Source organism: Barbus barbus (assembly GCF_936440315.1).
Source record: "Barbus barbus genome assembly, chromosome: 5".
Lineage (NCBI taxonomy): Eukaryota > Metazoa > Chordata > Actinopteri > Cypriniformes > Cyprinidae > Barbus > Barbus barbus.
In genome coordinates, this window is record NC_136733.1 from 30,900,026 (window position 1) to 30,913,542 (window position 13,517).

General features: G+C 37.5%; 2 protein-coding genes across 6 annotated transcripts; one reads left to right on the top strand and one right to left on the bottom strand.

Moving 5' to 3' along the window:
- The first annotated feature begins 854 nt into the window (after positions 1-854).
- On the top strand, positions 855-3,699 carry LOC306869338 (uncharacterized protein). 3 transcript variants are annotated; one of them, XR_013784163.1, is made up of 3 exons: positions 855-2,124; positions 2,446-2,551; positions 3,352-3,699. XR_013784163.1 is itself a non-coding variant. In XM_079416047.1 (2 exons), the coding sequence occupies exons 1-2, from the start codon at positions 1,508-1,510 to the stop codon at positions 2,498-2,500; spliced, it is 672 nt and encodes a 223-aa protein (XP_079272173.1). In that variant the 5' UTR covers positions 860-1,507; the 3' UTR covers positions 2,501-3,699. The 3 variants fall into 3 exon arrangements, 1 of the variants encoding a protein (XP_079272173.1); XR_013784164.1 differs by having other exon boundaries at positions 1,026-2,124; positions 3,074-3,696; XM_079416047.1 differs by having other exon boundaries at positions 860-2,124; positions 2,446-3,699.
- Positions 3,700-5,487: 1,788 nt separating this feature from the next.
- LOC306869802 (myelin proteolipid protein-like) lies at positions 5,488-12,165 on the bottom strand. 3 transcript variants are annotated; one of them, XM_079416719.1, is made up of 8 exons: positions 12,045-12,165; positions 11,651-11,749; positions 9,634-9,820; positions 9,300-9,456; positions 7,908-8,082; positions 7,760-7,833; positions 7,610-7,675; positions 5,488-6,400 (listed from the first exon to the last, which is right to left on the bottom strand). In XM_079416719.1, exons 1-8 carry the CDS (start codon positions 12,046-12,048, stop codon positions 6,326-6,328), a joined length of 837 nt encoding a protein of 278 aa, XP_079272845.1. In that variant the 5' UTR covers positions 12,049-12,165; the 3' UTR covers positions 5,488-6,325. The 3 variants fall into 3 exon arrangements, with proteins under 3 accessions (XP_079272845.1, XP_079272847.1, XP_079272846.1); XM_079416721.1 differs by lacking the exon at positions 11,651-11,749 and having other exon boundaries at positions 12,045-12,109; XM_079416720.1 differs by lacking the exons at positions 11,651-11,749; positions 12,045-12,165 and adding an exon at positions 10,416-10,623.
- Between the last annotated feature and the right edge of the window lie 1,352 nt (positions 12,166-13,517).

Genomic DNA, 13,517 nt, shown 5'->3' on the forward strand with positions numbered 1-13,517 from the left:
TGTTCAATGTTTCTGCATTCACTTCCATTTAATAACTTCTGCTCATAACCATCTGCTCTCCCTCAGGCCCCTGAACTCAACAGAAAACACACCAGTCAAGAGTGGGTCCAATCTGGCCAAAAGGTTTGGTACATCTCTCTGTACTGGATAAAACCTTTTATCCTTTAATTTCCTCAAATGCAAGTCAGAACAGCTGAAGCAGAAATCCTTCATTTCTAACAATACTGGACTGCAATATCAACATTTAAGACGTCATTAAAGACAATCAGATGCTTCATAATTATTCTGAATGTGTTCCAGTTGTAACGGTGGTGGTCACCCTAGCATAAAGTCTGAAAGAAGAAAAAAAAAAAAACAGTTTTTTCGGGCGCCAGCCAAGATTTATCCTGACAAAATTTAATTACCCAAGATAGTCAAAAATAAACAGAAACCACCGGTTACAATATTAAAAAAAAAAAAAAAAAACACAAAAATAGTCAAAGAAAAACTGTTTCACAAAGGGAAAATTTATTCCTCAATGTCCTTGGGAAAAAAACCATGTTTGAAAAACAAGGAACAAGAGAAAACAAAATAATCAAAAATACACAAAAAACAAAATATATATCACTTTGGGTGAATTCAAGTGCGAAATCCGTGTAGTAATTGCGTCACTATTCATGTTTCCCCCAGTGGCAGATTCACGTCGACAATCATTCATAAATTGTCCATTGGGAAAGGAAAAAGAAAAAAAAAAAGAAATATTAAATAAGCATTTTGTTCATTTCCCAATTAAGAAATAACATCAAACCACACTTTACAATCATAAAAAAAAAGAAACAAAAGAAAAACACACTGAACGTGCGGGAATGAATGTTATGCTAGTGCGTGTATATGTACTGAGTAAATGAGTATGTATAATGGCGCTTAGAGATACTGACCCAGTTCACAGTCATGAGGTAAGCTGGAGAGTGAGTTTAGGTTCCATCAGACAACAGGACAGGTGAATGAGCAGCCAGAACCTGTCTTCAGAACAGCCTTAAAACCAGATAATCTTGACGTGCAAAGCTTAAAAAGTCACGTTGACCTCCGCGACGCACCAGATATCGTTCGCTGAAAGCAACAGTTCCAGAAGCGGCCGTCTTTCCACTTCGAAGTCCCTCTCACATGCAACCTTACTGATGACGCAATATTCCTGGGTAAGACTGACTTCCTTATATAACGTTACTCCTTCCTGCCGCCGTTAATTGAAATACTCCACCCCTAACATACAAAGTGACGACGAAAATAAACTAGAAAGGTTATCGTGGCCAAAAATATTTTTGCACTGCCACACTGTGCACATACTGTCCTTGAGGACTCCAGGAGAGCACATGTAGAGAAAGCAGTGGAGACATCCATAGTCAAAGCCACAGAGCAACCACTGAAGACACCAGCAGATGCTTCTGTAAAGGACATAGTGGAAAAACCTATCGCCATACCTGCAGAGGAACCATTGAAGACACATTCAGATGTTTCTGTAAAGGACATAATGGAGAAACCTATAGCTAAACATGTGGAGAAACCATTGAAGACGCATGCAGACGTTCCTAAATTGGATGTAGTGGAGAAACCTATAGAGGAACCATTGAAGACACATGCAGACACTCCTAAAACTGACGTAGTGGACAATATAGTTAAACCTGTAGAGGAACAATTGAAGACAACTACAGATGTTCCTGTAAAGAACATAGTAGAGAAACCTGCAGAGGAATCACTGAAGACACACACAGAGACTCCTGTAGAGGGAACAAGGAAGACACCTGTAGATGGAGCTTCAACAGATCAAACACAATCCACTGGAGTGCTTCAGGAGAAAACCGTCAAAACCCTACATGAGAACCCAGCAAAGCCTTCAGGTACACTGCCTACAGAGAATAAAGAAGATGATACAGTTGAACAAGTCTCAATAGCACATGCACCTGTAGTACAGGCTCCACTTCAACCCAGACAAGCAGAAAACCAGTCTACAAGTGAACATGGGGAACTTTCACTAGTATCTGCTCTGGAAACTCCAACTACAGAGTCATCAACTACAGAAACGACTGAAGAACCCTGTGTGGTAGTCCTGGAAGAGAACCACAGACTGAACAGTCAAGCTGAATTAAAGTAAGTTGCTTATAAAACACATTTATTTAGATATGATGTCTGGACTTCTTTGAGTAGGGGTTATGACATTTTGCTTTAATTTTTATAGCAATAACATTAAAATATGTAATTAAAGTTAAAATATTAACAGTAAGTATATAGTTTATTAGCTAAATTCAGTTGTGCAAACACAGAAATATCAACACTGTAAAATTAAGTGTGACCTGTCTGTTTTACTAAATACCTTCATTTATTTTTTACAATGAAGTTTACAGGCATTAGTATTTAAGACAGTTCCATTCTTAATAATATGTGTGTATCCGTGTATGTCTCTCTTTGCAGTGTCAAAGGTAAAACCATGTGTTCCTTCTGCAAGCTGCCCATAGATGGAAATTAGAAAATCTCCATCAACATTCCTGCCATTTGCTGCCATCCGGATTGTTTTAAGGTTTACTTTTTAAATCTTTTCTTCCTCGGTACTCAGGCTCAGAAGTCAGTGTCTCACCCTTCCACCGAATTGTTTTAATCCGAATCTTGTCTTATATTTCCACTTGGTATCAAGGTTTTTGGTGATCTGATAACAGGTGGTCAGTGCTCAACGTTGGCAACCAAACAGTTGATGGTAGCCCACTGTTTCAATAGTTTCCATAGTGTGGAAAAAAAATAGTATGGAAGTCAATGGCTATCAACTGTTTGGATACCAACATTCTTCAAAATATTACTCAAAAATCAATAGAATAACAAGCAGTACTAGACAGATGCTGTTGTTTTTCATTTCTGTTTGTTTTCAGCAGAATGTTGTTTTTTCTTATTAGTTTTAGGTTTTTGTTCTGAGAGCTCCTTTTCAAAATATTACCTGTTAGAATAAAAATAAAATATATTTTTTAAATATAATGTACACATGCTAATACACTTTGAATATAATAATCAAATCAAATCAGTCACTGCTGATTTTTTCTCTTTTTTTCAGAGACAGGACCTGTTGTAACCTAAACATTTTACTTGTGCATTTGACCTTTTCAATGGTCTAGAAGAAAATTTCAAGAGACGCATGTTAATAGCAGGTGGAAAAGCATGCCTATGCTTGGAAGCAAGGCCCAAAATGTGTACCCAAAAATGTACTTTTTGACCACATCTGCCAATTAATTGACTTAATGTTTTACAGCCTTGGAACTTTTTATTTTCTTTGAGAATCAAGATGTGCCGCAGTGTGATGAGTAAAGCTGTCGCTCTGTGTGTGTGTTTTAGTGTAATGGTTGCAGCAGTCCTCTGGGTGATCTCTCTTCATCTATGTACCACTATGCTGGGAAAATCCTCTGCGAGAAATGCTTTGATCAAATCTTCCAGCTCTGATGACTCATCCTACAGCAACCTACTCCTACAACTTATCACTATGACACTCGAGCACATTCTACCTGCAAATTTGCTCTAATTCAGCACTAATAAAAAAATAAAATAAAAAAAATCAGTCTTTATCAGTAGAGGAACCGCTGTCATAATTACACATAAATTCAACACCACTTTTCAGTAAATGTCTTCCTATATACTGACAAAATTCCCCATGGGGTTTAATAAAGTCTCTCTCTCTTTCTGATCAATATATTCCTGGTCTTCTTCTAACAATTCACTGTTTCAAATGTATCAGCTTAAAGGAGAAGTTTGCCTCCAGAATTAAAGTTTCCTGATAATTTACTCACCTCTATGTCATCCAAGATGTTCACGTCTTTCTTCAGTCGGAAAATAAATTAAGGTTTTTGAGGAAAACATTCCAGGATTTTTCTCCATATAGTGGACTTCAATGGGGATCAACGTGTTGAAGGTCCAAATTGCAGTTTCAGTGCAGCTTCAAAGGGCTCTACACGCTCCCAGCCTAAGAATAAGTGTCTTATCTAGTGAAATGATCGGTCAAGAAAAATACAAATTTACATACTTTTTAACCACAAATGTTCGTCTTGCACTAGCTCAACCTCAGGCATTACATAATCACACACGTGTGATGTAGGCGGAAGTAGCGACCCAGTGTTTACGAAGCAAATGTGCAAAAGAAAGTCTTTACAACTCAACATTCAATAGGGGTACCGTCTTGAGTTCTTCAAACAATGAATGGAGGACATTAAATGTCAGTTTATCTTTTTATTTAGTTTTTCCCGAGCCAATAAAGTGCAGAGTGCTCACAGGTGCAAAAACATGAAAAAAATTCCAAAGGTGGAAATTCCTTAAGAAAACAACATAATCCAACTTCAAAGTACAAAAAACAAAAAGAAAATAACCTTGGATCAGGTATAACAATGATTCAATCAGACACATGGGTTCAACCATTTCTCAGAAGCCGTAATATAACATGAAAGTAATATGAAGTAATATCACATGAAAAAGGATTAAAAATCAAGTAACACGATTTCCTTCAATTCACCAATATCAATAGCACAATATACCATACTTCAATTCAGCAATAACTATAGAAAGTCAAATGCAAGAACTCATAAAACAGTTTCCAACCCATTCCACTCATACTTGGTATCTCCCACTCCCCATGATGCAACACAGCAAAGGTATAAAAAGTCCTTTTGGGTCTTTTACTCAGTTCAAGATGGCCACCACTATATATGCTGATCCAGGTAATAGCCAACAGTTTATAAGAAATACTTAAGTGTCCAGTGGTTTTAGTGTTCAGGTGGCCAGTCTGAACACTACAGTCTAGTTGCAGGTGTGGAAATATGGGTGCGTGTATAATCCATCTCTCCAAGGTAAATAAAGAGTTTTTAAAACCCAAGTATGTGTTCATGTCTTAATACCAAAAGGGCTAGGCAGAGGGAACAGAGGGCAGCTCTGTGACAACAACTTTACAAAAAAAAGGTTAAACAACCATGTTGGATGATTTTGAAGTTGGAGGATAAAATTAGGTGGAGTTTTTCACCCTACCTTTCACCCCACCGGCGAGACAAAGAACTAACCGTTCGTGACGTTTCCAACGTGATTACACAATGCATGAAGTCATGGATGCACAAAACAGAGCTAATGCAAAACGAGCATTTGTGGTTAAAAAGTATGTAAAAAGAAAATGATTGTTTCACTAGATAAGACCCTTGTTCCTTGGCTGGGACCTTTGAATCCGTATTGAAACTGCAGTTTGGACATTCAATACATTGGGCACCATTGAAGTCCATTATATGGAGAAAATTCCTGGAATGTTTTCCTCAAAAAAAAAACAAAAAAAAAAAACCTTAAATTCTTTGTCACTGAAGAAAGATAGACATGAATATCTTGGATGATGGGGGTGAGTAAATTATCATTGCGAGGAAATTTTCATTCTGGAAGTGAACGTCTTTAACTTATCCTGTTTAAATGTCTGTAGCTGTGAGACAAATTGACAACACTGATCATCCGCTTTCATTAAAGTTTATTGCATGAGTTTCAAGGAAGTCAACACACAGTTTATATAAATTCACTTTAGTCTGAATTCTGCACGTTGTATTAATCATTTGAAGTTGCATCTTATTGTAGAAATAATTTTTAGTTTTCTGAAGTAAGTGAACAATAAAAAAATATTAGTTCCTTGGATCGAGCACCATCATTGATCAGGTTCAGCATATTGCCGCAGTTAGTCAAAATATACCACAAATACACCCACAAACAAAACAAAAAAATCACACAGAAGGTGACACTAAGAATGTCTGTAAATACTGAATTCAAATTGACAAAGAAAGCTTTTGACTACAGCGCTGTTTCTCTATGTGTGTCACAGAGAATAAAACACCCACATCTGACTGAGGAAACAACACACTCAAACTCTCTTAAAAAGATGGAATGTGTGAGAGAGAGATGAGAGAGGCTAAAATCCTGGCAAACCACAAGGCATTAATAAGACCACGAAGCACAATGAATACAATCATTAAAATGAATAAATGGCCATGAGAGTATATAATAATGTGTGCAGCAAAGACAGAGAGAGAGGAGACAAATGAAGAAATAAAGAAGCTAGATTCCACTCCTCCAGAGATCCACTGTACAGTAGTTTGTGGTTTTACGTGTAGTGCTTCAATGAATTGTTGTATTTTCATTGGTAAATCTACCTTAGTGTAGTTTGTACTAATTTGTCTTGTGTGTTTGTGCTCTATATGATAGAACTCTGCAGGGGCTTCATGGAGCTCTTTTGCGTTTCCTCACCGGCCACAGTGATGACACCACTGAAACTGCTGCCACAGGCGACAGGAAAGCGAACCTAGCAACGGATTCCCTTCCTTCCGAGAAACCTTAGAACAGCGTAGTTGTAGGTGGTGGCAACCACATAAACAAACTAGGAAAAAAGAAAGAAGAAACTACACATGTCTGTTGTATTCCTCTGCAAAACGATTTTTATATAGGAGAAATTTGAGCTCTTGTGGCATGAGTGTTTATATCCTTTTGAGACTTTACTATAAACATCAGGCAAGGAATGCAATTCCAGCAATAGCACATCATTATTTATTTACAGTCTTGTCCAAAGCAGCATATAGCCCTTATATTTTAGAGGAACAATACCCCAGGAGCTATGTTTTTGTATAGTAAAGCATAGTATTGCATAACTAAAAAATAAATACAAGACTGGATTCAAAAAGTTGGATGGAAATGGAAAAAGTTTTATAATTTGTTAATGCAGTTATTTCATAGCAATATGTATAGCTGTTGAATCTCTTATATTAAATTAAATTACATTAAATTAGCACAAGCACATTTAAAAAAAAAAAAATCACAGAAAGAAATGTGATTAATTACACTGTTACACATTGTATACTTTTCAGAATTAAGACCAAAAAAGTGAAGTTCAGTCAATCTAAATCTCTAGCAGCATTTGTTTTCAGATGGCACATATCTAAGGTAATGAAACTGAGACTATTAAGTGTAGCTTATGTGTCCAAATAATTTTGGGAGCTGCTTTAATTACAGTTTTAAATGTTTGTATCAGTCTCATTGTGCTCCTCAGCACGACAGAGAAGCTCTGGCTACTCCTAGTGGTTGTCTTTAGATAAAGCCAGAGAAATGACTGCTGCCAAATATACAGGAAAAAGGAGTAGAGATGCTGGGGATCTGTCAGTAGCAGAAAGGTCATTTAACTAAACATTCCCTGCTGTATTTCCGTTATTAACTTCATACTCTGCTCTCTGACGTCAAAGAAATGAGTGCATATAAAATGACAGTGAATTTGAATTCAATAGCAGTGGAAGTTTGTCAGTAGGCATAGAACATATAAATGAATGTGTAAATATAACAATCAATAAATGTACATTTACATTTATATGTAAATTACATATTACCATCCTAATTGATTGTCAAGACAGATCAATCATGATCCACTGTAATTTTTAAAACCATTAAAACTGTTAAAATAAAGATTGCTGAGGTGAACTTGCTGCTTTTCAGAATACAAAGCAATAAGCCTCTTGAAGAAAGGCCACTATAACCTTGCACAAAATCTTCTACAGTAACTATAAAGGACTTCACATATGTAAAACATTAGATCACTAACCAGGGCAAGAAGGGTGATTCCGGCTCCAGCAAATGCACAGATGTAAAGGTCATAGGTCACATAGAACTGGAAACATAAAAAGGGATATAAGTGACATAATCTCTTGAAACTATGAGTATGTGCGTTTGTCTAGGATAATGAACATCTAACCTCTGGTGTTTTGCAGATGCTTGCCAGTGTATTTCCACAAACAATCCCCGGCACAGCATTCCAGGGAAGAAATCCTATATAGAACAACACAGACATCATGATTGTGAGCACACCCAAGCGTATGTACAGATGAAGGGTGCATACCTACCATACATCCGTGCATCCATGCAGACCCTTGCTTGCTGGTTGAACAAGGTGGTTTCTGACAGAATGTTGACTTTGTGACAGGAGCTTTCCATATTAATGAAGAAGAGCACAGGAATGGCTGTGAAGCCAAAGACAACCAGCCAGATAACAGCGAGCACGCACGTCAGGATTACGAACTGGACAAGAGAAACAGCTAATTAGATCAGTGCAACATAACAGGCATGGACATTGCAAATTATATTAGAAAGTAAGTAAAACTTGATTTATATACAGTAGCACCTGAACAGTGTTTTTACTGCTTTACACTAGAAATATACATACAGTATATGGTCATAAATGTTCACATACATACATATATATATATATAGAGAGAGAGAGAGAGAGAGAGAGAGATATGGAAGATATATGGAGATACAAAATAAAAAAATATACTTTATAAAGCAGCTGACTAAACCAACTGCTCACAGGTTATCAGGACACAACCAAGTTGCTGGAGTATATATCAGAATTCCCACACTTTCTGAACTTTTCCAGTCATTTATGATGATAGAATAAATAGTTTCAAAATCGTTTTATAGAGATCACATTTACAGAGAGTAATTTCACACTGCATAAATACTTTAGAACTGAGCATAACTGAAAAAGCATATTGTCTATTGAATTTCCCATAGCTTCTCCATGACTTTTTAAGGTTTTAATATGTTTAATAATTATTATCAATTAATGTTATATTATAAAATTAATAATATTATAATATTGTCTATTTTAATACAAATGATTTTAAAAAGCATTTTACTGTTGATTTTTTTCAGGCCAATAAATCACATTTTTTCCATATTTTATTTCATTATCAAGAAAGATGCGAAAGGACCAGTGACCACAAAATCCAGAATCTAACTCTCTCTCTCTCTCTCTCTCTCTCTCTCTCTCTCTCTCTCTCTCTCTCACACACACACACACACACACACACACAGAGATGTTGGGTTTCCATGTTTTATGGGGACATCCCATAGGCGTAATGGTTTTTATACTGTACAATCTGTATGTGCTATTGCCCTACACCAACCCTACACCTAAACTTAGCCCTCACAGGAGACATGCTGCATTTTTAGATTTTCAAAAAACTTTATGCTGTATGATTTATAAGCTTGTTTCCTCATGGGGACCAAAAAATGTCCCCACAAGATTAAGATTTACTGGTATTACTATCCTTGTGGGGACATTTGGTCCCCAGGACGTGATGAATACCAGGTGCACACACACACACACACACACACACACACACTCACAAACACACTCTCTCTCTCTCTCTCTCTCTCACATACACACACACCCACACACACACACTCTCTCTCTCTCTCACACACACACACACACACACACACACACTCACAGTCAGGCTGAGGCAGCGCCCAAACTTGGTGCTCCTGAATTCTCCAAACGTCTGCTTCACTGCACTGGTGGTGTAAAAACCTTCAGCCAAAAGCAACAATCCATAGAGGAAAAAGAAGGAGGCCAGACCGTAGATCACATACTGGAAGTATTTTATACTGAAATACAAAATATAGGATGAATAACACATGCAAATATTACAAATAAGACAAATTGGAACAAACTACTAAGAACTACTAAAGCCTACTAAAGAACACTGATTAATGAAAAAGCAATTCTCTTTTCACATTATGTACTGTACTGTACATAATCACCAAAAAAAGGCAATAACTCACAAGTCTGCCAGCACAATGAAATCCTGGACATCCCTTGCGAAGTAGAGCTCTACGAATGTGCGTGTGTGAGTGAGCGCCTCATGCCCTCCCCCGCAGAAGAGCGCCACACCGGTGTAGCAGAGCAGGGTGGCCAGCAGGCTGGTGTAGGGCACGGCGCCCAGGCAGCGGATGCAGCAGTCATAGCAACCTGTAGGTGAGTAATATATCAACACACCAACTGCACATGCAGCACACACAATACACACACACATTTATACACACACACACACACTGCACTACCAAGACACAAGTGCACTCATACTCAACTATAAAATCACACCGATGACCTTGAAATGGGTATGCAAACACCTCTAAGAGTTAGTTGGCCTAGAGTTAGTCAAGGGCACACACAAAAACACATGCATGCACACACTCAATGTGCTCTGTGAGTAAATGTATTTGATGCACACACACACACACGCTTGTAAGTAGTTAGTGTATAGCAGATTCACAAACGAACAAGCCAAATGCAGACAAAGTGAACGCAGGCAATCACAAAGCCCTGTTCGAAATCCCGAACCGCAAAAGAAACCCAAATGACAAAAACCTGAAAGTAAAAAAGTAAAATACGAGGAAGCAGAAGAGATGACAGGTAAAACAACTGCATCAATAAAAGGCTAAAAACAGTTGTTTTTTAAGCAACTTAACCAAAAGAAGCCAAACAAACAATAAGCCCCAGAAGGCTCAGCTATGGAGTTCTGTTGTCTCCAGTCTGTGAGGGAAGATGATGCATTTCAGGTCACCTAGAGCTTTACACAACCACGGCTGTTTCACTGGAAACATCGACACTGCTGAGTCGAACCCACGCCAGGAGAGAGCCGCGCAGACGCTTGTCCACTCACTCCAGAGAGATTTCTGTCCTCTGTTGCAGTGATGTCTAAACTGAAGGAGGTAATTTCTCTTTCTTTCTTCGGATACACTCCACTGTCCACCTCAAGGAAGAAAAAATGCACCGCTTAAGCTGCTCCTCTCCCTCCCTCGCTTCTTTCTCTCCTTCTTTCCCTCCCTCGTTCTCTCTCTCTCCTGAGTAGCCTGGTGACAGGATGAGATTGGGGGGGGGGGGGCGTTTTCATGTGTGTTTGTGTTTTTTTGGTCAGAAAAAGAAGCACTTGTGATAGTCATAATGGCTTTTGTTTTAACAACAAAAACTATCATTGTGAAACAAAATACACACACACACACACTCACAGGCCTCAGCAGTGCATTACGTCATTGCGTTTCCACTCATAGCGGCACAGACAGACACACACTGACACCACCGGGGTTACAATTGGGTTCATGGCAGGTCAACCAGTCTTTTACACTCTTTTTAAACTGTTTTCTTCTCAACAAGCATCAGAACAGCCTGTCACTCACAATAATCTGAATACTATATAAAAACACACACTTTTATCACACCTTCTGTTTGAGAATGTGGAAATGCTTTTGGGTCCATCCATCCATCCATTCTGCAAAACACTTAAAATAAACTTTTCAAGTACTTAATTAAAGGGATAGTTCACTCAAAAATGAACATGCTGTCATCATTTACTCACCCTCATGTTGTTCCAAGTCTGTATGACCTTATTTCTTGGGTGGATACTCAGAAAAATGTCTGTTTTTTGTTTGTATAATGAAATTCAGTGTGGTCCAATGTTGTTAAGACACCAGTTTTTCTTTGTTTTTCAGAAAAAAGAAACATATAGAGGTTTGAAACAACATGAGAGTTTAAAAAGGACATCAGAATTTTCATTTTTGATTGGACTATCCCTTGTTTTGAGCAGAAAATAGAAAATTTGCTGTTACCGTTCAAACAGAAGATGTGATTCTGCAAAGGGCTATTAAGTTGTTATACAAAAAAAGAGAAACCTAAAAAACAATTCAGTGCATACATACATATGAATCCTTAATACAACTACATTAAATATTTTCCCGTTTCAAACTGGCACTGGGCCGTACAAGAGTTCCATTCAGAGAAGAGAATATTTGGCCTAAAGACCTGATGTGACCTCCTGGAGTCTCCTGAGGTTACTGGTCTTCTCATCCACACCTCTGAGGCGTCGTAGAAACTGTCTTAGCCAATCAAAACCGGAGCCAGCTGGTTAATCAATCAAAACAACCTTTTAATTAATAAGGATCCATTAAATGCATCTCCATCACAAATGCAGAAGTGCATTCTAAGCTTCTGACCAACCAGATGGCATCTTACACACATCATACAAAAAAGAATCATTAAAATGCTTGTATACATTTGTCTAAACAACTTATATCACATGCAAATCATAGACATACCAACCAGTTAAAATTCTGCCCACAAAAATGAGCATAATTCTAGAATAATGAACATCATAGAAGTGGTTCAAATGGGTTGAGGTGAGTTCAGGTAGACTTACCCATGTGAGTATGTGTGTGCGTATCTCGCTCTGTCTCTCTGATGTGCCGTGTAGTTTAATCTCCCTCGATGGTTTTATGATTCTCACTCACGCTTTTGTCCCTGGAACAATAAACAAACCCCTCTGCTCTCTCTCACAAACAAACACACACACTCACACACACACACACACACACACACACACACACAGGGGCAGATCTTAAAGACGCAGCGCCTCTCTTTCACTGCAATGATAAATAAAGAGTAAGTGTGTTTGTGTGTGTTTCAGTCAATGAACCCTAAATGTTCACATGCACATGCATTATAAAGATGAGCACACTGACCAGAATGTTTGTGCACAAATGCTAGTAGCACTTCTGGGTTGAGTTTTTCTACATAAACATTCTTATATATACATGTTTACTTAGCTATACAAATAAATATTATAAATAATACAAGCCTAACAGAAAACATACTGCATTTTTTAGAATGAAATGTCTTTTTTTTCAGTACCATTTTTACAAATGGGGTTTTTGTCAGATTTGCTGTAGCTCACTTCTGGGTACAAATTTGTCCCAAAACCATGATTAAGTTGGTACACACACACACACACACACACACACGTTTCTGGGAATTGTGGGCCTTTCCATAGACTTCTACTACTTTTATTCCGACCAAACAATATTTTGTATCCCCTAACCCTAAACCTACCCCTTTCAGAAAACCTGTTTGCATTGTTACACTTTCAGATAAACATAATTTACTATTTTTAATATATTTGTGGGGCCAGTCCTTAACCTTAACTATCACAACTAAGTGCCTAATCCCAACCCTAAATTTAACCTAACCCTATCGTTAACTTAATTATAACCTTGACCCTAAAACCAAGTCTTAACGCTCAAACAGCCCTTTAAAGAGGTGCCAGAAAGTAAGAACTGGCCCAAATCCCCTTACATTACCCTCTTGGTCCTCACTCCAATGGCTAAACTGGTTCTCACAAAGATAGTAGTACAAGTACACACACACAGATTTTGAAGCACAGTGAGTGAGCTGTGACCTTTAGAGTCAGATTGGGACATTCAATACAATACTACAGTTGTGTCAGAAATAGGAACACACAGACAATTCACTCATTCTGTAACACACACACACACACACAATACACACAAATTCTTTCACTCTCTTACACCTACACAATACTATTACAGTGATGAACACAATAGTGCTGTGTGGTTTGAAATGGATCTAAATTATTTTTGTGTGCTCCTAAAAAAAAAAAAAAAAAAACCTACTCATTTTTGTCTTCTTTTCCAATATAAATATCTACACATTCGTAAATCATGATACACACTTGTTTTCCAAATAAACAAGTTCTATTTTTCTTAACCCGCTGGATATTTGTTGTTTTAAGCATAAAGTTGTTTAATTTTAATATTTATTTTTTTCTGAAAACAAGGCTCTTAAATCATTTTGCTTCTTAAAAATCTCGATTTAA